Source organism: Lutjanus erythropterus, chromosome 4 (genome assembly GCF_056507025.1).
Source record: "Lutjanus erythropterus isolate fLutEry1 chromosome 4, fLutEry1.hap2, whole genome shotgun sequence".
Lineage (NCBI taxonomy): Eukaryota > Metazoa > Chordata > Actinopteri > Lutjaniformes > Lutjanidae > Lutjanus > Lutjanus erythropterus.
Window position 1 is genome coordinate 20,203,422 of NC_139320.1, and position 21,205 is coordinate 20,224,626.

The following is a 21,205-nucleotide window of genomic DNA, read 5'->3' on the forward strand; positions in this document are numbered from 1 at the left end:
ACTTATTGTCCTAACCTGCTTAAAGTCTTGACTTTTCCCCATTCCTAAAAGAGGATACAAAGGAAAGGGTGTTGTAACCATCTGGTAAAGTGTTACAATTCCAAGGTTAGTGTGTTGTAATTCTGTTGGCAAATCTGGCAACCTCCGATTGGATCACGAAACACAATTTAGGGAAATACGTCTTTAATCCAATTTCACAATAAAGGTATTTCGTTCATGAGTTAAACTATATGAAATTGAATCTGGAGGTGAGGGAATTCCATATTTATGCTGTGTCTCACTCCTACAATTACACAATTGACTGTTTCACCGCAAAAGTGTAATAGCAAACATGTCTGACGAAAGTTATTCACGGCTGAACCACAACACAGCTTTTATTTTGGCATGTCGAACGTTCGTTTCCGGGTGAAGAGGACAGGAAAGAGGTACGACTGTCATTTCATTTTCACAAACATCGCGCTGTTTCCCCTCTATATATATCATATTTTCACATTACTATAATAGCACAACGGAAAGGAATATTTTTACATTCCTGTCTACGAGTAAGACCAGCCGTTACTTATTTTAAAATCATAATTTTGATGTAGAGAGTGCCAACGTCCCTAGCTTAGCCATTAGCATGTTGGCTAACCGGTTAGCATGTGGATGATGATGTGCACGTATTTGGCATCATATCTAATTACAGATTGACCTCCAGAACGACGGTTATTTCAGTTAACCGTTCGCCTTATTGTCACGAATCTTTTGGTAATATTTTTACCCTGGCCTTATTGCTTTGTGTGCTAATTTATGTGTATTCACGTTGTAATTTGCATGTCAGTCGGCGTGTTGATGAATTGTTCGCATTGACAGACAGATATTTTATCACTTCAGTGCCTCTGATAAGGATTTCATGACCGATCTGAGTCCCACACGGTCTGTCATATTATCTTGGTCAGTGGGAAGCGAATCGGTGAAGGACAGTCTTGAGGGCACCGTTGAACAAGACACCAACTTCTCATTTTCTTTCGTCCTAGCCTGCCTGACCTGTTAAACCTTGATTGACATGGCAGCCAATGGAGCAAGTTGCGAACAGCCTCAGAAACGTGCGGGAGCTAAAGACAAACAAAATGGCAAGTCTGCAGGTTAGTTTTGTTCAACTTCTTAATCTCATCTCAAAGCTCAACTCAACTTTAATTGTATGGCACCTTTCATACACACATACAGCCCAGAGAGCTTCACACAGTAAAATTAAAACATGGCCATGAAGTAAATAAAAACAATAAATAGAAATGTTGCAAGAATAGAGATTGCAACAATAAAACAACACAAATTTCAAAATTGATAAATAAAAGTCAGTAGAATGAAGGAAAATAAAATCAAACACCAAGGTTACAATACTACTCCTAACTAAGTATAAGCAGTACATTTGGTATTTTCTTTGTTTTAGTTAAGACCCTGGCAACAGCATTTTGAACTAGCTATAGTTTTCTTATTGAGTCCTAAGGTAAACCACTTTAAATGGCGAACGGCAGTCTTAACACCTAGCTAGTTATAAATGCCAGAGTAAGTATTTCGTTACCTCTGAGTTAAAAAAGGTCAGACTTTAGCGACATTTGGAATATTAAACAAAAGATGTTTTAATCATGTTGTTGAAGTGTTGAAGTGTCCCTTTAAAGTTTCGGTTGTACATTATCTGATGACACAGTGTGATAACTACCACCACATGGCTTCAGCAAGTCATAAAAATGCCTAATCGTTATTCATTTTAGATCACTTTCAGTTTCCAAAGGTACAAACAACTTGACCTACAATAGAACAAGAACAAAACCAGCTTGTCAATGCCACATGTATCATGCATTTAGGATTACCAATTCAACAGGATGCAATAATTGATATAGATACAGGTTTTAAAGTGTGTGAGAGTGGTTGCCATCCTGTTTGTTTTCCAGATGCCTCAGTAAGAGAGAGGCGACAAAAAGATAAGGAGGATCGGCTGTCTCTGGTGGTATGGAGGAAGCCTGTCACCACACTACATTATTTCCTCCTGGAGACCCTCATCAAGCTAAAGGAGCTGACGCTTAAGTAAGAAGAACAAGTTTTTCTAATGTGCCTTTGTTGGTATACTACTCATGACAGGATTTATTTGTTTGCCCATTCTTATGACTTTTTCCCCTGTTTGGTTTTCTTGTGACTGTATTGCTCACAAATGGTAAAACAGACATACTTTCTGACCTAAACAATCATAAATAAATCATTTCTCTGTCTCTGAGAAGCTGGAGTTGTAAAGTTCATACTTTAATACTATAGATGGAGAAATGAACAGGGAATAGCAGTGATTAAAACCCACAAGAGATTCCCTTACATAAAGAACTGGACGTTTTTTATGTCAGGCCCCTCCAGTACAATTCAGCAAATCTAGAAAACGTAATTTTCTTCAGTTTGTATTTTTGGAACTTCGGGACTTCATTATTCACATTTTGTTTTCTTTCCTTCATGTTCAGGCTTTGGCACCGGCGAGGTGCAGTGTTCTTAGTTTTGGTGTTATGTTCTCTTTTCTCCATCGCCTACTCCACTGAGGGAGCACACCAACAAGTAAGGCTTGACTGATTTGTTTTTCTAGTGATGTTAATAATCAACACCTTTGCTCCGTCACCAGCCTGTTTAAAGGTTAATGATAAGTCACTTTGTCCATCTAAAAACTATCTTAGAAGAAAGTTCATGTCAGAAGATAATGACGTCTGAGCTGTTGTAAGGCAACCCTTGATCATACAATCAGTTGCCTGAAAGTTGTTTTTACAAATTCCTCTGTGCAGTGGTCTGTTACAGTTCAGTTAAAGCATCACCAAGCTTCAACATAGAATTAACACCTAAGGCATTTTCACACTGCATATTCTTAGCACAGGGTTTATTTGATTTTCAGGAGATAACAACACAAACTTGAGGCTAACCCCGCTCTGGAGCAGGGCCAGCTAGCTCTAGGCTTTATTCAGGGTTAGCCCACTAGGATTGGAGTGTGAAACCTCTTTTAGCCCTAGGCTAACTGCTCCCTTAGCCTGGAGCTAACTGCTCTCTTAATGCAGTGTGAAAAGCCCTCTAGGTTACTAACATTTGTAATAATTAACTTAATATTTAACTCCAAACAGGTAATTTAAAGGTAATGTGAGATTATAAACAAATTCACATTTTTTAAGTCACAAAAGTAACAACTGATATTAATAGAAAATCATTCTTTTGGCCTCAATAATAGAGCTCCTTGTAAAAAGTGCAGCTACAACAATAAAACAATTGTTAAATTACTCGCCAGCTATTCTGATAATCAATTAATCAGTTTGAGTAATTCTTTTAAGAAAAAAAACAAAAATCTGAATCAAAATTCTCTGATTCCAGCTTCTTAAATATACATATTTTCTGGTTTCTTTACTCCTCTGTGACAGAAAACTGACTGTCTTTGGGTTGTGGACAAAATAAGACATTTGAGGATGTCCTCTTCGACTTTTGGAAACGATGAATAATAAACGATTAATTGAGAAAATAATCAGCAGATTAACTGAGGATGAAAAAAATCCATAATTAATTAATTAATTAATTGCCATGTAAAAAACAGACAGAATTCAATGAGCATGTCCTGTGCCCTCCACTTTCTGATCTGTTTTATTTTACTTTACTCACTGAAGTATGTTCGGTACCTGGAGAAGAAGTTCCTATGGTGTGCCTACTGGGTAGGCCTTGGGATCCTGTCTTCAGTCGGCCTTGGGACTGGCCTGCACACATTCCTTCTCTATCTGGTAAGAGAACATGTTTTTATGCTTTGACAAAAGTTAACACTGAGACACTCGCAGACAGTATACAGTTGGAATACAGATCTTAAAGATACACAGGCAAGATTTTTATGTGCAAAAATATTCAAACATTCAAATAGGGGAAGGCCATCTCTCTCTGAACGCTGCTGTGGCTGAAAATTGACATGTCTTTTTAAAAATTGAAGCTACCTGCTGTGCTGTCTCTAAGTAAATGTTAACTCAATTTGATGTTGATGTAAATGTTTCCCCTTGTTCCGTGTCTTGAAATATTATTTTAATGAGCAGCATGTAATTATTATAGCAGAAAAAAGTTGTAGGAAATGTCTCTTAGTGATAAAGTAATTTAGTTGCTCATTGTACACTTTGCAAGCAGACACAAAATAGTGCAGCTATACAAAACAGACAACTGAATAATTGTAAATGTCCATTTAAAACACATTCAGATCCTACAGATTCTACATTTACATATTTCTAAGAAAAACTATCTCAGCCAGCCCACATGCACATATCTCAACAGTCAAAAGGCTACAACATGATAATGGCTGTAAAACTGGCAGCCATTGTTATCTGCTCGGTCAGGATGTCCTGTGTGTTTCTACAACATGCAGGCTGTTTTTTTCTGATGTAAATTAATCTGATTCACCCCAAGCTATTTTCTCCTAGATATGTAGATTAAGAAGTTCACAGCATTTCTGTGAAGCCTGTGTGTTTATCCCTGTAGTCGCCAGTGGATGGCGTCATACTCATTGCCTTCTCTTTGTTTAAACTCGTTCCATTTTGTCACTCGGCCGTCTCAGGCTAAGCAAGAGTTAAGTGTAATTTTTCCCTGACAGGCAGTCACAGAATGACTGTATCACTGAGTCACCAAAATGTGTGTCATTTGTCTTGGTTGTGGTAAAAAGGAGAACATAGCAAAATGAAAGAGAGGAAGAAATTCTGCACCATAGTCCACTTTAGGCTGATGATGTGGCTTCTGTTTTGTCGAACCAGTGCAGATGTGCTCCAACTGAGTCAGCCATTTCCCTTATAATGAAATAATGGGAAAAGATGGAACTGTGACCTTCCTGTTTTTTTTCGAAGCTCATGTATGCTCCTTCCATCAATGTTTTCCAGCTCACCATGTGATTGTTTGAGTAGTTTCACTGTCTTTGACAGGCCAGTAGTCTTCAGTTATACTGTATACTGTGTCCAACAGTAATGCAGTAGTAGTGGCAGCTCATACGGCATGTTGTAGCTGTTTTTTGTGTATCATAATATACTGAGGAGGTATGACCTCATCCTCGCCGCTGTCTGTGTGCGGGAGGTTTCTTTCTATGAGTAGGCACCATCATCTCTCCCATATGGAACAGCCTGGCGTCTGTTAAAACGGCTTTTCTCATTTATTATTTACAGCTTCCAGTTTAACTTTTGCAATGTCTTGAAACCATGTTTTTGATAACTTTTCATCTTATGTTACTCAACCTGACATTAAGGTTGTCAAAAGAGTTGAAGTGTTGATACATTTTCTATACTACGTGTTTAAGGAGATACAATATCTGTTCATTAGGTATTGAGAGTATTTAAAAAATGATTGAAGACCTCAGCTCAATTCAGTCTTTATTGTCCTTGAAATTTGGCTTGCAACCAAATGTGCAATGTGCAAGTGTTAGGTGACTTTTTCTGTACTAGCACCGTGTGCACGTTATTAATTTAATTTGAAAAAAGGGGGGGGGGGGGTCCTCTGTGTGCCTAGGACTTTTTTCCTTTTTGCTGAGGCAGTGAAAGACGTATTGAGTATCGTTTTTTTAATAACATAAAAATTTGGCATCATGACACAATTGGAAATTATTAAAATTCTAATTGTGTCTAGAAAAGAAAATGGAAATCAGTCTTCCCAATATTAGTTTGGCTCTTGCCTTCAGTGTTAGCTGATCATTTTCCTTTTTCTAATTCACATCACTGCAGAGAATTCCCTTTTTTTGACATTTGGGTAAACCCATTCTTTTGAAATTAAGGAAGATCATAGTAGGACTCATCATTGCCATTAGATGTGGGAAGGTTCTTGTTACCCAAGCAGGGTTTCTGCATGTCCTGAAAAAAGCCTCGAGAAATCTAGAATCCAATAATCAGATTTTTAGGCCTTAAAAAGGGTTAAATACAATTTTGACTGGTCCTAAAAATCAATTTGAATTATGAAGTTAAGATAACTTTTGTAAAGCTGCATTCACTTCAGTCTTGCTTGTAAATGTATTTTTTGGAAAAAAAAAAAAAACAGTTATGTGACAACATTGAACCAATAACCATTAATATAAAATGTACATGTACTGTTTTTTGCCAGTATGTGCGTGAAATGGGTCTTAAATTCCATTCATCATGTCCTTTAAAAATCTTAGATTTTACCTGTGTAAACCTGCAGAAACCCAAGCAGATAGAATATACTGCTTTAGATGTTTATTAACTTAACAATATTAATTTACAAAAGATTAGATTAGTTTTAAATGTATACTCATGGGGTTGTAGCAGTGGGGCAGTGTTTTTGGAGAGGTTTAGGACTCAAGAGTCCAGCCTGTTCAAAATGTAGTTGAGCTCACTTGTCTTCCCCCAGTTACTCTCTTGTACTCTCAGATCTAGTGATCCAGGCATCCTTTATCTTATTCCCTTCAAGTTTATATTCCAACATCCCATTGTTGGTGCCTCTGGTTTCTATTAGCTTCCTTTTTAGGTACACTTAACCCTTTTCAACCCCTCCCTATCCCATGTCATAAAGGCATGTGTCTGATTCAGAAGAGCTCTCAGGATGCTGTTAATCCAGGGTGTGGGTGCTAAAGAAACAGCATACCTCTCTGATGAGAATGGTGTTGTCCGTTAGAAAAGATGATACATGGAGTGGCACGGTCTGTCAATTTATTTGTCCCTGTTATTTGACTCCCACATCCAGAGCACCATGTAAAGCAGCCCTCAACACCTGTGAACTGATTTTTCACTCAAAAGTGAAAGCCCTTCTTACTTTGATGACCACATGATATCAGCCCTCTACTCATAAGGAGACGATTTCCTGTTTGCCTTCTCAGTAAAACTTAGTTCATGTTCACAGTGCAACAGCTCCTATCGCTGCTGCCTACACAGTGTTGAACGTCAGCTATAGACAGGAAACTCCCAGTGTTGAGTTTGAAGGAAAAACACGTCTCAACAGCAGCTTTACTCTGTGAATTTACTTCAGACTTGAAGCATTATTAGATAGTCCCACAGAGAGGATGAGATCACTGTGCTCATGGGAAAGGGGATTCACACACTAATATGCTCTCATGATTCATCATGATGTTTTTGGAGGTCATTGGCATGTATCTAAGTGCTAAATGCTTTTTCCATCCTTCCTTTTGGTCTATAACAAGATATCTGGACTATCACTGTCCAGTTTGTTATTTTGTATGATTCCTAATTTTGGTAAGCGTGTGCCACTATCAGATCAGGCCAACACAAGATGTTCTCAAAACTAATTGTTGGATTCCCATGAAATTGCTGTGATGTATCATGATCCATAAAGCAGTGTTTATCAAATAGGGGGTGGTGGCACTGAAAAAAGTTTTCAAATTCCTTAATTTAAATTATCATGATTAGAAAAAAAATGCTTATTTTATTTATTAATTTCCAAAAAGCTTCATTTTACAAAAGGCTTCATAGTTCAGTGAATATTTTATTTTTGCAGCTAAAATACAGTATTAGATTATGTTCTATTTTTACAACTTATAAACTCACTGGCAGGGCTTAAAATTAATTTTCTTCCTTAGTGTCCTACAACCGTCCTGAATTCTACTTGCAGCTTTCTCAGACTTTACAGCCTTTGTCCCAAATTGAAATCCTTTTTTGACAAAGCTATCTTGAATAAAACTGAATATTAACAGTTACACTATTCAATTTTCGTTACAATTTATACACAGTATCAAATGTAATATACATCGCTCCGCTAACAAAACAGATATCAGCGTATGAATGCAGAATGTGTAGGCATAAGGGAAAAATAATGAATCCTAAATTGGTGTCAGACAATAGCCAATGAGTTCTTAGATTAGAAACAGCTTACAGTCTCTGCTGCCCTCAAGTCTGCTACTTCTAGCATGATGGACACACCCTCTCTAAGCTGAAAATAGCACAAAGACGCAACAAAAATTAACACTGCGTATTAAAAAGATATTACTTCCAGTGTAAACATATACACATGCAGCATTGCTGTTAACTTACATGTTTCACAGATGCTTTGTGAGGTGAGTGAAAATTCAGAGTTGGATTATATGTTTAATTATACAGGTTCACTGGCATAAGTCAGAATGATACATGTTGGTGAGTGACTGACCATGAATGATTGAATGAGCTAGCAGTCATTTACATTCGCTTTTAATATATTTCAGGTGAGAAAATAAGTTTTTAGATTGCCAGTATGTAGTCAAAGTCTTGTTATGGCAAGTTTCTCCACTGTCTGAGAATTGTCCCAGACCATATCTTTGTGTCCCAGGTGGCTTTTTTATTGTCACCAGGACAACAGGACCCCCTTAATTTTAAGTGCTGGTCCCTCCCTTCAGAAAATCTACCCCAGAGGTTTAATCCTAACATTTTTGGGGACACACAGGAACCACACCCGAGAACTTCCCTCTTGCGCCATCCACAGGTCAATGTTGCAGATTGCCATGAAGTTTGCTGAGCTCCTTCATGCTGCAAAGGGGATAAACCAGTTTCATGACCATATGCCCTAACTGTTGTCACCTTCCCAATAGCCTTTACATATTTTTAGACCCCTCTCTGATAGAGCTAAGAACAGAAAAAGTGTCAGTATGTTGTTTGTTCTATCCAACACTTCTTTTATTGTGGTTTGTAATGAATTTTGCAGGTTCTGGTTCTTAAATCAATAAATTAAATTTTGTATTTTTTCATTTGGTGTCAACATCATTAAATCCCCTTGACAGTCACTTGGCTAAGAAGTGGTTTATTTGCTATGTATGCAGAGAGTTCTGCTGTGCTGACAAAAGTGAACAAAGACTTCCACTGAAAGGCTACTGTAATGCTAGAATTTGGTTTCAGAGTTTGAATCGTGGCTTAGTCTTTTTCTTGTTAACACTGACTTGTTGTGTCATGAAGAAAATCTCTGAAATGAGGCTGTATTTGGTCTGAATCAGACTGTGTTTTGCAAACTAAAGAAGCCTCCTGTGTGCTCATACTGCAGAGTGGGGTGGAGAGGGGAGCAGCTGCAGTCATCACAGACTAATTGTGTGCTGTCAATCTACTGTCAGTGTTTCCTGTATCACATTGAGGAGGCATAATGGAGTAACTGTGGTGTAGTTACAGGTGGGCCAACTGTTATTGAGGCCAGGTGGCTTGGCCTAAACAGACATCTTCACAATGATAAATAATGACATACCTACCTGTCAGAGAGACTGTGACTCAGCTACTGCTGTGTGTGTCTGTACCTGTGAGCAAACGAGCTGTGTTTAACCATGTAACAGCAGGTTAAATTTCACACAAATACTTCTGTAGAGCTGTCCAATCGTACATCGTTTTTCAAGGTTCCACTGTTCTTAAATATTCAGTTGCCAATTTATCTGATACGCCAAGAAAAAAAAGAATTGTCTAAATCAACAGCCCTGCAGAATAGTAATTTTGTTGAAACTGGTGTAAAGAGGTGTTAATTGTACTGTATGATCATTTTGGAGGCTGCAGATTGCACTACATATTGCACAATATATTTACATCAATGAAAGTTCAGGTAGCACCTCGCTAAAGCTAGGGGTACCAAATACAGATTTTGTTTCCAGCTGGTAACTGATAATTAACTGCTTCTCATGGCCAATAATGATAAGATGACAGATAATTTCACAGTTAGTTGTCAACTATTAAATGAATTGCTAACCATTTTGATAATCAATTTATCAGTTTGGCTCACTTTTTAAGAAAAAAGTAAATAAATATTTTCTGGTTTCTTTACTTCTCTAAGACAGTAAACTAGATATCCTTTGGTTGTGGAGAAAACAAGACATTCGATTATGCCATCCTAGGTTTTTGTAAACACGGATTGACATTTTTTATAATTTTTTTGGCATTCTATAGACCAAACAACTAACCATTTAATCGAGAAAACAATCAATAGATTAATCAACATTTTTGTAATTTAAAAATAAGTTCATATAACCTGATGTTTTTGCACACCTCAGGTTAAGCAACAATAAGATGTGATGAGTCAAGATAGAGGATTAAATATTCCATAGCTCTAACTGATCCAAATCTGATTCATCCAAGTTAGTAATGTATATCAGAAGCTTCACAAACATACTAAAGTTTTTATAGAGAATTTTACCTAAAAACTCAAATTGAATTCTTTGTGGTAGTGGCTCTACTTATCGGCTGTAATTTCATCATCAAAATAATACATAATAATTTCTATTTCCCATCATCTATATAGTGTTCATCCCTTTCTAAAATTGTTTAAACAAATGCATGTAGGGAGGATTTAGTGCAAGATTGTTGCAGTGGACTCCATTCAATTTGCAATTGCAATTTTTAAACCTTCCTCTGGTTTAAAAGGTCTGCTGCTGTTGAGATACAAGACTAATGATCATAATTGTAATATAGACCAAAATGTTAAGAACTGTTTAAAACTGTTTCACACATTGGACAAAATGGTTGCATTTGTGTGTCCCGGTGGTTTCTAGTCCATTAAAGCAGCTCATCATATTCATCTGATCTGTCCCACTTCTCTCTTAGGGTCCTCACATAGCATCAGTAACCCTGGCAGCATACGAGTGTGGCTCCACAGACTTCCCAGAGCCTCCATACCCAGACCAGATTGTCTGTCCCCAAGGCGAAGGGGTGGAGGGAACTGTCTCCCTTTTGTCAATCATGTCAAAGGTCCGCCTGGAGGCCTGCATGTGGGTGAGTAGTAGTTAGAATAAAGAGACAATACAGTGATCTACTAGATCTAGAATGGCAAGAATGTCTGGAAGTGCCAGCAGTGGACAGTGTTATGACAGCTGGAAATTTGTCTAAGCATTGGGACATCCTTATTTCAATATGTTTTGTCAGGGCAAAAAGTTTTAATGCTTATAGAAATGAAAAAAGCCTCACTTACATCATACATTTAGCTAAAGCATGTGTTACTTTACAAAGCAGTTTTGTGTACCAGAATCAAAAGTTAATAGTGGCATGAATAGCTGCTTTTGTGTGAATGTGTGAAATCAATAAACAAGTGCTGACATGGAACATTTTAAATTGTGTTGGTGCAGGGGGCGGGCACTGCCATCGGAGAACTGCCTCCATATTTCATGGCCAGAGCAGCTCGTCAGTCAGGAGCTGATCCAGATGATGAAGACTATGAGGAGTTTGAGGAGATGCTGGAGCAGGCCGAGGGCGCTCAGGTCAGAGTTGCACACACACAATGTGACACCTTAAAGGGACAGTTCACCTCAAAATCAAAAATGTACATTTTTCCTCTTACCTGTAGTGCCATTTATCCACCTTGATTGTTTTGGTGTGAGTTGCTGAGTTTTTGGAGATACAGGCTGTAGAGATGTCTGCCTTCTCATGAATATGATTAAAATAGATGGGACTTGGCTTGTGGTGCTTAAAGCGCCAAAAACATAAATTTGTCTCAATGTCTCTTTCCAGAAATCATGACTCAGTTACTCAAAATAATCTACAGACGTGTGAGCAGTTTCTTGCAGGAAGGCTATTTTCTTGCTATCAGACTACACACGCCAACATATCACTCCACAGAAGGGCGCATGCATTAACTCATGGACAAGAGGCTCATGCTCATTACAGCATGGAAAGTAATCAGTCATAATGTTTTTCCTCGGCTGAGCTATGATGTTAGCACCGCAGAATTAGCTTGTGCGGTGATGTGGTTTGCAGATGTAGTTCTATAGAACTCACAACAAGGTTTGTGGATTATCTTCAGTTAAGTGCCTGTTAGTTCCATTATGTTTAAGAAAAGGGAGACATCTCATCTCATCTGGCTGATATATCCAAAACTAACCAGATGGAGAAATAGCAGTACAGGTATGAGGAAAAATATTTATTTTTGATTTTTGGGTGAACTTTCCTTTTAATGTTTGGTGTATAATTTTTCACTTCAGTCAATCTGAGTTTTTCCCAAGAACACAAGCACAAGAAAACAACAAATAGGTTGTCATAGTTAGTGCTAAGGGTAACCCAGACTCGGCCCATGCCTTCCATTGAAAACACAGTAATTGCACTGAATATTGGATTATTTTGCCCTCTATATAGTTCCATATTAGCCTAGGTGTTTACACTTTACCAGCCCACCCAATATGATAAGATCATATCTGATATGCCCTCATCTTCATAATGAACAACTGACCATGGAGCCACAGTCTAGTGATTGGTCTCAAAGTGCCATGTGACTTCAGGGAAGCCCCTCCCTCTTTCACTTCCAGTAAATCTGTGCATGCGTGGGTGAGTCACCCTGAGCACAGCTCCCCCTTTAATCATCCCTCGGGCTTCGCTCTCTCAGCCTCCTTCCCTCCCTCCGTCTCTTTTCACCGGCCTCTAATTTGAATGACAGACAGCTCTGTCAGGAACAAAGTTCACATGACTGCAGTTGTCTGATGCTGAGTCAGCAAACCAGAAGTCAGAGAATTTGCGTACATTGTCTCCATCACCTATTCTCACTTCACTGGCTCTCAGCTGAATAGGCCGAGGAGGCCGACCTCACTCACATCACATGTCTTTCATCATGGGGATGTATTCAGGATATAGCCGCATGTTTGTCAAAGGTTTTCTAAGCAGACGAGTCAGAAGCACTTTTGAGGAACACATGGTTCACGGGAATGAATGTCGCAGAATAGACAAAAGGAACAAGCATAAAAATATAGTTTTGTAATATGGAGATTTATTTGATTGCATTTAAAAATAATTATCAATAAATTAAAATTCATTTTGATGAATTTGATGATTTGGAGTAGACAACCTTGAACCGAAAAAACTTCATAACTGGCAAGGAACTTTGCAACAAACATAAAAAAAACTTATCAGTACTTGTCACTTAGTAAACCTCAGTCCTCAGTCATCTTTTTTGAGGTTTTGTCTACATAAGGAAAACAAAATTCTGAATAAAAATATGCACTACAAATATTGACTGTAAAAAAAACAAAAAACAGACATAACTCAGAATGAGTTGGAGATGAAGATGAAAAGTAATGTGTTTTTTAATTGTGGAGACTTAGGAAGTTACTGACATTTAAATTGCTTCCAAAATTGACATTGATGCAATGCCAGCATTTCAAACTGCGTCTTTATCTCCTTCCTGCATTGGCTGTGATCTTCACCATGTAACCACAGACATTTCACCCCCACAGGGATGGAGATGGGATCAAAAGATCCTCAGCACTTTTGTACCACACAGTTTTCAGTTGTAACGCCACTAAAGTCATCAAACCAAGCAATTTTTTTTCAGCATTCAAAAATAGCAGGTATCTGACCACAGTGCTCTGACCAGGGCTCTCGTTTCTTGTAATAACATTGTAGACACCACTGTTGTTTGGTTGAGAACCACACATCTGTGAACAAGTACAACATGGTTATTTTAAGAAGGGAATAAAAGAGTGATATGTGTTTAGAGACACCCATGTATTTTTTTATAACTATGTTACTGTGTGTAGAGCATGTCATGAAAGTCACATTTAGAATTTCAGCACAACAAAAACTTGTACCCATTCATATCTGATAACAATAATGTATGTTTTTTTTTTTTTTTGATGTGTTTGCAGGATTTTGTCACAAGAGCAAAATTGGGAGTCCAGCATATGGTGCAGAAAGTGGGATTCTTTGGGATCCTGGCTTGTGCGTCTGTAAGTGTTTATATTTGAGGGATTGTTTATAATGTCCCTGCAGTTTATAGACAGCCATGATTAAATATTACTTTTTTCATTCTTTCCTCATTTCAACAAACATTTGTCACTGTCAGGGTTCTTATGGGTGCAGGAAATACTTGAAAACACTTGAATTTTTATGTAGTGTTTTCAAGGTTTGAAAAGTACCTTGATTTTGGATATAGCGCTTGAAACTGCTTGGAACTGTGATTACATTACGTTCATAACAAATAGCTCTTTGACAGCTGTATGTAGTCGGTGTCAGCATATGTATGTTTATTAATGTGTAATTTACCATAGCTGTAAAGTGCTGGAAAAGTTTGAAAATTCACCTTGAAAATGCTTGACATGTGCATGTATTTGACTTTGGAAAAGATTTAGGAAGTAAAGTTGCAATGATTAATCAATTATTAAATTAATTGGCAGCTTTTTTAGATAATCGATTAATCAGTTTTTTAAAGAAAAAATGTCTAAATTCTCTGATTCCAGCTTCTCAAATGTGAATATTTTCTGTTCTTCCTACTTGTTTATGACTGTAAATATCTCTGGGAGTGTGGGCAAAACAAGAGATTTGAGGATGTCACCTTGGGCTTTTGGAAATGCTGATCAACATTTTTCATCATTTTCTGACATTTTATGGACCAAACAACAAACTGATTAATCTAGAAAATAATAATCAGATTAATCAACATTGAAAATAATTGTTTTAATCCTTGACAAAGGTAATTTAATTTAATTAATTTAGGTAAACTGACTACACACCTGCTGTGTGTTTGTGTTTCAGATCCCTAATCCTCTCTTCGACCTGGCTGGAATAACTTGTGGTCATTTCCTAGTTCCCTTCTGGACTTTTTTTGGAGCAACTCTAATTGGGAAAGCCATCATCAAGATGCACATACAGGTCAGTAACTCAACTAAAAGTTTTATCAAAGGTGGTTAGAAACTGCAAACTACACCATGTTTTTCCATTTTTAACACAAACCATACAGGCACATACCATACTTGGAGCATCTTTGCTTCCACTATGACTCATCACAATTATATCCACATCGTAATAATCTATGTCAAAAAACTTTCTTAAGCATAAAGGGTATTCACCGCTGACTGATTCATTGAACAATCGCCACAACCTCAAAATGTGTGGGGGAGCTAAGTTAAAGCCTAGTGCTTAGATCATGAGTTGGTGACTGTGAGAAACTCCTAATTGTGCACTTCGCGTTAATTCTTTCTGATGGTGTGCCGGTCCTTTGGGGATTCCTTATTCTGGCTTCAGTGTTGGGATACATCCAGACCATATAAACAGGCTCCAGATGAAAGGAGGGAAGCTTTTAAGAAGCCTTTAACAAGACTTTGAATTTTATTGAAAACGCACCGGATCAAAAAAAATTGTTAATTACGGAGTGTATTGTTGAGTCTACCACACCAGTGACTAATATAAGCCAATGGTAAGAGAAGCTGTCTGTGTCAGTGGGTGAGTCGCTGTGTATCTTAACAAACTAAACCTATCCATCTCGGTGGTACCAGCCAGTGATCTCACTCTGAGACCTTTCAGACAAAGGCAGAGGCAGCGGGGCATATGGAGGATGTAGAGTGGACATGAGAAGGTAGACATGAGAGAAGGAAATTGAGCAGACGGTAAGAGGCTGCAGGGGGTCTCTTAGACTTTCTGGTTTTTTTTTCCTCTTTGTACCTTGAACCTATCGGACATCACGTGTCATATCCTGTCTGATTTTGTCCAGGGGGCAGTGTGTCATGCTGTTTAGAGCTGATCAGTTTCAGGACCGGAGAAGAATATTGCGGTTTTGCCCCCCCACTTTGGTGCTTTGCAAACCACACATAGCCCCTCGGCGCACAAAATTTAGCTTACTGCCAGGTTTGAGTTTTGTAATTAGTGTGTCTGTGGACAGTGGCAGATCTGGCCTCAATTTCCCACAGCTGTTCCGCTAAAATTGTCCATCTGTCAGTCTAGATAGGATACGTTTATGAACTGTTGGTTCCTATTTTTTGTGATGTTCTGTAAAAGATGTAAAAAAAAAAAAAAAAAAAAAAAAAAGAGAGAGAGAGAGAGAAAAAAAATTCCCTGCAAATATTATATGTATGTGTGTGTTGTATACCTCTGCGTATGATCAGAAAGTAAAGCTTATTAATCCCTTTCTTGTTTTCCTACAGAAACTATTTGTAATCATTACCTTCAGCAAGCACATAGTGGAGCAAATGGTCTCACTCATTGGGTAAGTGTCTGTCTGTCTTGACACATATTCTTTGTGTGTGTGTGTGAGAGAGAGAGAGTATGCGTGCATGTGTTGGAGAGAAAGATTGCATTGATCAGGTAGTTAATGGAGTCATTGTCTTTTCCCTGGTTTTGTGGTTGGCAACACATTTGTAAACATTTTCAGATGCATTTTGGCCACTGATTGGAGATCCTGTATGAATAAATGTTGTCACTGAGTGGGTGGAAGTGCATATGTTTTTCCACACAAAGGTTTTTCTTTCCCTCCCCACATGCAAAGCATGTCTGCAGCATTGGTGGTCAGGCGTGTGAGGTCCCATCCGAACATGTTGATCTGACTCACCAAGTTCAGCTTTGACTGAGAGAATTGCCCCAGTGAGATGAGAAACACAATCGTAGACAAAGGAAAAAAGTTTGTGACTGTGGAAAAAAAAATCTGACATGATTTAATCTATAGCAGGCCCATTCAACTGGCGGCCCATGGACCAAATCCGGCCCTTTGACAACCTTAATCCGGCCCTTTGATCATTTGTAGATATGAAACAATAGTATATGCAACATAGTGTTTCAAATCAACAAGCTTTTTTAAAGTTTATGTGTGTTTACATTGTTTAATCATTAATATCATCATTTTATTAGTAGGATAATGAGCTCATGTATTGATTATGTCTCTTGTTAAGCCCAGAAATATTTTATTAAAAAGTTTATACTGAGGCTGTTTAAGCAGAGGGAATATAAGAAAGTCAAACTGAAAATGAAAAATTATTTTTAGTCTACTTTTTAATTTAGGATTAAAAAGCTACATTGTTTTCCTGCACTTTTGTACATAATATTTCACAAATTTAAATTTGGAACTTTACAGGTCAGACAGCAAATGTTAACATCGGGCCTTTCTAAAGAAGTAAATGGAATGGGCCTGATCTATAGGAATAACGGGTAATATCCCAATTGTTGGTCTTAACTGATGAAGCCATAAATTGTCATTAGTAGAGCTGCAACGTTTAGTCAATTAATCAATTAGTCAGTCAAAAGAAAATAAGTTGCCAGCTATTTTGATAATCACTTAATTGTTTCAGCCATTTTTCATCAAAGATGTGAAACACTTGCTGGTTCCAGCTTCCACAATCTGAACGAGCAATCAATTAAATATGATATAAAATATAAAATAATAGGTAGATCAATCAGTAATTAACACAATCATTAGTTGCTGCCATAGTCATTATGTTAAGAAAGCTTTCAGACTTTATGCTTGTTTTTATGATGAGGATTCTAGTAACATCCATTGGAGCTGGTTAGTTTTTATTAATCTCTTGGCTGTTAAATACTCCCATGCATGTATGGGATGTCCAGGTAGTAACTTTGACCATATTTGGACCTGAATCTACAGTCACACTGAGTGTTCTGTTTAATTACAAAACAAAAGCCAGGGTTCTTTCCCATGAAATTCAGATGGCTGTTGGTGACTCGCGATGATGAGTGCAAACACTGCTTCACTGCTGATACAGGATGTTTTTTTGGCAGCTGCTTTGTGTATATTTGTGTGCGCTTGCATGTCAAGTGGAAGAGATAACAAAAATGAGTCAGTCAAAAGCAGTTAAGTTTATTTGAAATCAGCGATTACCCACTTCCCTTTTGCTGTTTGTCAAGTAAATTCTCTCCCATCTTTTTTTTTTTTTTTTTTTTTTTTTTTTTTAAGGCTTGTCAAGTCTAGACTACATGTTTATGTTCTGATCAGGGACAGATTGGCTTTGTCTGAGATTACAGCCTGCAGGATCTTTTTCTTTTCATGGTAATGATAAGTTTCACATCATGTAGAGATCGCTTTGAATTGAACAACTACTGACCAAAGGGTAAAACTACAAGACCAAGGCCTCTATATCACATGAATTGATAAAATGGTGTCTATGATGATGACCCCCCCGTTGAGCTAATCCACACTTCCTAATAAGGACATGAGCACGCCCTGATTAGATAGCTTTCCACCCAGAAGGCTGCAGTGGTGGTAAAGGTGATGACATCATGTCGACTCACTTCCTGGTTGAAGGGGCTGACACAGGCTCCTATAGAGAGCTCAGAGGTATAAAAGGAGGGCTGAGGAGTTTCTGCTTCATTCCTCTCTGCTGCCTGCTCACAGCACTTAGTACAGGAGGTGGAGGCTGCAGAAGAAGGCCCACTTGTAGGATGGGGCCTCCAGCAGCTGGTACAGGGAGGCTGAGTGATTGGGGGATCAGTGAGGACCTGTGCTAGTGTTCATGGAAGAAGTAGCCTTCATGGTCTGCTCTTATAGAGAATAAGTGTTCAGAGTCTAAAGCTTCAGTTATGGGCTCCATGACAAAGGAAGGGTGCTTAAAGGGTAAGTGAATTCATGTTCCTCCTCCTGTCTCTTTTGTCTCTTTTCCTGGCCATGCTGTGTGGATGTACACGGGATTGTGATGTTAGGTCTGTGCCCAAAGTGGGACCATCACTCCAGAAGCCCTTCAGCCAGTACCTGGAAGCACAAAGGAACAAGCTGCACCATGCCGGTGGAAATGCCCCAGCGGTAAGAACAATAAATTATATTACCATGCACTACTTTCATATGATGTAATCCTAATGTGAGCTTTATTGATGTATTCTTTTGTTAAGATTAACATTTTTGGACTGGGCAATATGATTTATAAATGATTTTTTGAAATGTTTTTAGGTTATAATATATCTCAATCTAACATTCTCTCTAAAACAACATTGTAAATTCTCAAATAGTGATGATCTTATTGAATATCATGCATAGCTGTAGATTACACTCCCCAACAACATATAACAGCTATCAATATAGCAACAATATTATAGGCATGACCACTGGTGCTTTTACAAAACATAAACACAAAGAGATTTTTAATTCTCATCAGTAATATGGATATAATGACTGAGTAAAGGCAATCAGCTAGAACAGTCCAGTAAGTTCAGAAAATGACATCACTTTACTGTAAAGCAGCCTTTAAAACCAGGAAAACACTGATGCTAAAAAATATCAGCAACATTAGATTTTTTTTTTTTTTTACTGTAACCCAATGGATAGTTAATTTGTAAGGTCAATATTGATATTTGAGAGTTTAGAAAGACTTTTTGAAGATCCTCAAAACTGGTTGAATGAGATGAGATAAGTACTAAAAAAATGTTTTGTCAGTGCTCTCTGGTGGACAAATGTAACTTAGAAACTATTTCTAAATTACCGCTAGCATATCTTTGGCATACCAGTAATACATTTTCTAATTTATCAGTGAACATATGTGCAGATGCTTTCTTTATTTAAAATAAAATAGCTGTAGTTCGTAGTGCAAATCAGTTTTTGTCTGCTGAAACACACACACACTCCATGGGTTAATTTCTGAAAATTGGTAAAGTTTGTCTTCATATTTGCATGCCATTTTCTTTCAACTAGAGCTGCCGTGAAATCAGATTTTCACTACATGAGTGGCCAAAATAATTTATGATGACAATATTATCATATCTATAGAAAATCTGGCAAAAATGCTATCAGGTCAGATTTACTTTTAACTTTGTATATTGTATGTTTAATCTCTCTTTTTTTGGCAAATTAATTATACTCAAAATATGAGTGTAATGAGAGAGTGTTGAGAGAGAACAACTGTAACCCTAAATGCACAAAATCATAGAACGCGCGCAGTTACAGTTATTGGGTAGTAAAAAGTTGTGTGGGAGCCGTTTGAGGAGGGAGACAAAGCGAGAATGGAGAGAAACACGATGTTTAAGAAGTACTGGATTATTTTCACAATATTATCAAATGTGTATTATCAATATTTCAGATTTATAAATCTCACAGTTATCGCCAACACCGGTATATCGCAACAGTACATACTGGTGTATAATGTCGACAGTATTCAAAATATTTTTATTGTCATACCTGGATTAGTGTGCTCCTGAACTGTTCTACTATGCTTGTATGATGGTAATTAATAGCATATGCTAATTTTTGTTTTCCAGGATGAGAACTGGCTGTCGTGGGTGTTTGAGAAGGTGGTGCTGGTCATGGTCTGCTACTTTGTCATCTCTATCGTCAACTCCATGGCTCAGAGCTACGCCAAGCGCCTGCAGCAGCAGAGGCACTCGGAGGAGAAAACCAAGTGATGACGAGACAAAGTGGTACAAACATCCAAACAAGTGACTGTGTTTCTGCTGCTGCTGCTGAGAGCCCTCCACTCAGCCTCAGCCACTCACGACTTAACAACGAACCTCACCCACCCCCCCATCCATTCTCAGAGGCTGAACGCTCAAACAACCAGGCACTATTTGTTGGTGTGTGTGTGTGTGTGTGTGTGTGCACACGCGCGCGCACTTTTGAGGATGTATGTGCTGTTTACGGTTTGTCCCTCTTCAGGTTTTTGTAGTTCTTTCTCTCATCTCACTCTCTAGGCGTGTGTAGTGCGATTGGTTCTATTGCTGATCTTAACATGTTACTTTAATTTTAACCCATTCATCGACCTCAGAAGTTAAAGCAGCGGTTTGGTGGTGACTGCTGTGTACGGGCAGTGCCCATCAGATGCTATGCCTTATGCAAGACAGGAAGGTCCAACTTCCTTTGAACATAGTTCTTGACTTATAAACTTGATTTTTATTTAATTTTGTAATGTTCATGTATGGATGGATCTTGACTTGTTTGTACAGTGTGCTGCCAAGATAACTGCTATGGATGGTCTTTCTTTTCAGGGTTTAATATTCCTCATGTTTTTGTCCTGTTAAACAGTTAAGACCAATTTGTCTTTCTTTTGTTTTCTGGAATTGTCAGTTTAAAATGGTGAAAAAAGCAATATCGACTTAAAATGGTGTGGTATTGATGGTTTGCACATTGTGTAAATATCTTAATATCTTTTTGACAGTATGCGCAGATGTATTTCTATTCTAATGGTCTGTGTGGACATGAGTTAACTTGAACCAAAACAACAAAAAAAGATATCATTTGTAAAGTGACATTGTACTCTCAGCTAACTAGTCCCATTTCTATTCTGTACATTTAGGTTGAACCTTGGATCAGATCATATATAAAACATGTAAATCATGGCACTTGTTTCCAAGTCTGAGTCTGTTATTTTTTATATTCTCTTGTAGGATAAGTTTAACATTTAAATGTTCATCCTGAAGAGCTCTGTTGTGACTTGTGCTGTTAAATAACTGTTGTTATGACAGAGCTAATGCTTAACTTTCTCTTAGAACAAACCATCTTTAAGGTAAGTGAACAACTCTTTAGTAATTCTTAGGAGAATAATTGCATCATGTCATTTTTTAAATGCAGCTAAATTTGATTCAGACTTTACTATTTGACTCCCTTCCCTCCCTCGGTT

At 37.8% G+C, this 21,205-nt stretch overlaps 1 protein-coding gene across 3 annotated transcripts; it reads left to right on the forward strand.

Moving 5' to 3' along the window:
* The first annotated feature begins 340 nt into the window (after nucleotides 1-340).
* Nucleotides 341-20,924, forward strand: vmp1 (vacuole membrane protein 1). 3 transcript variants are annotated; one of them, XM_084717303.1, is made up of 12 exons: nucleotides 341-425; nucleotides 1,017-1,124; nucleotides 1,932-2,064; nucleotides 2,484-2,574; nucleotides 3,657-3,767; nucleotides 10,512-10,679; nucleotides 11,030-11,161; nucleotides 13,535-13,615; nucleotides 14,421-14,537; nucleotides 15,806-15,867; nucleotides 18,306-18,405; nucleotides 19,851-20,924. In XM_084717303.1, the coding sequence occupies exons 2-12, from the start codon at nucleotides 1,046-1,048 to the stop codon at nucleotides 19,992-19,994; spliced, it is 1,218 nt and encodes a 405-aa protein (XP_084573429.1). In that variant the 5' UTR covers nucleotides 341-425; nucleotides 1,017-1,045; the 3' UTR covers nucleotides 19,995-20,924. The 3 variants fall into 3 exon arrangements, with proteins under 3 accessions (XP_084573429.1, XP_084573430.1, XP_084573432.1); XM_084717304.1 differs by lacking the exon at nucleotides 341-425 and adding an exon at nucleotides 428-542; XM_084717306.1 differs by lacking the exon at nucleotides 341-425 and adding an exon at nucleotides 609-747.
* The last annotated feature ends 281 nt before the right edge of the window (nucleotides 20,925-21,205 follow it).

Bases quoted from the DNA above. Each gene is read 5' to 3' on its own strand.
- vmp1 (XM_084717303.1), top strand. From the start codon at position 1,046: ATGGCAGCCAATGGAGCAAGTTGCGAACAGCCTCAGAAACGTGCGGGA. The intron at 1,125-1,931 runs GTTAGTTTTGTT...TTTGTTTTCCAG, and splicing joins ACAAAATGGCAAGTCTGCAG to ATGCCTCAGTAAGAGAGAGG. The intron at 2,575-3,656 runs GTAAGGCTTGAC...TACTCACTGAAG, and splicing joins CTGAGGGAGCACACCAACAA to TATGTTCGGTACCTGGAGAA.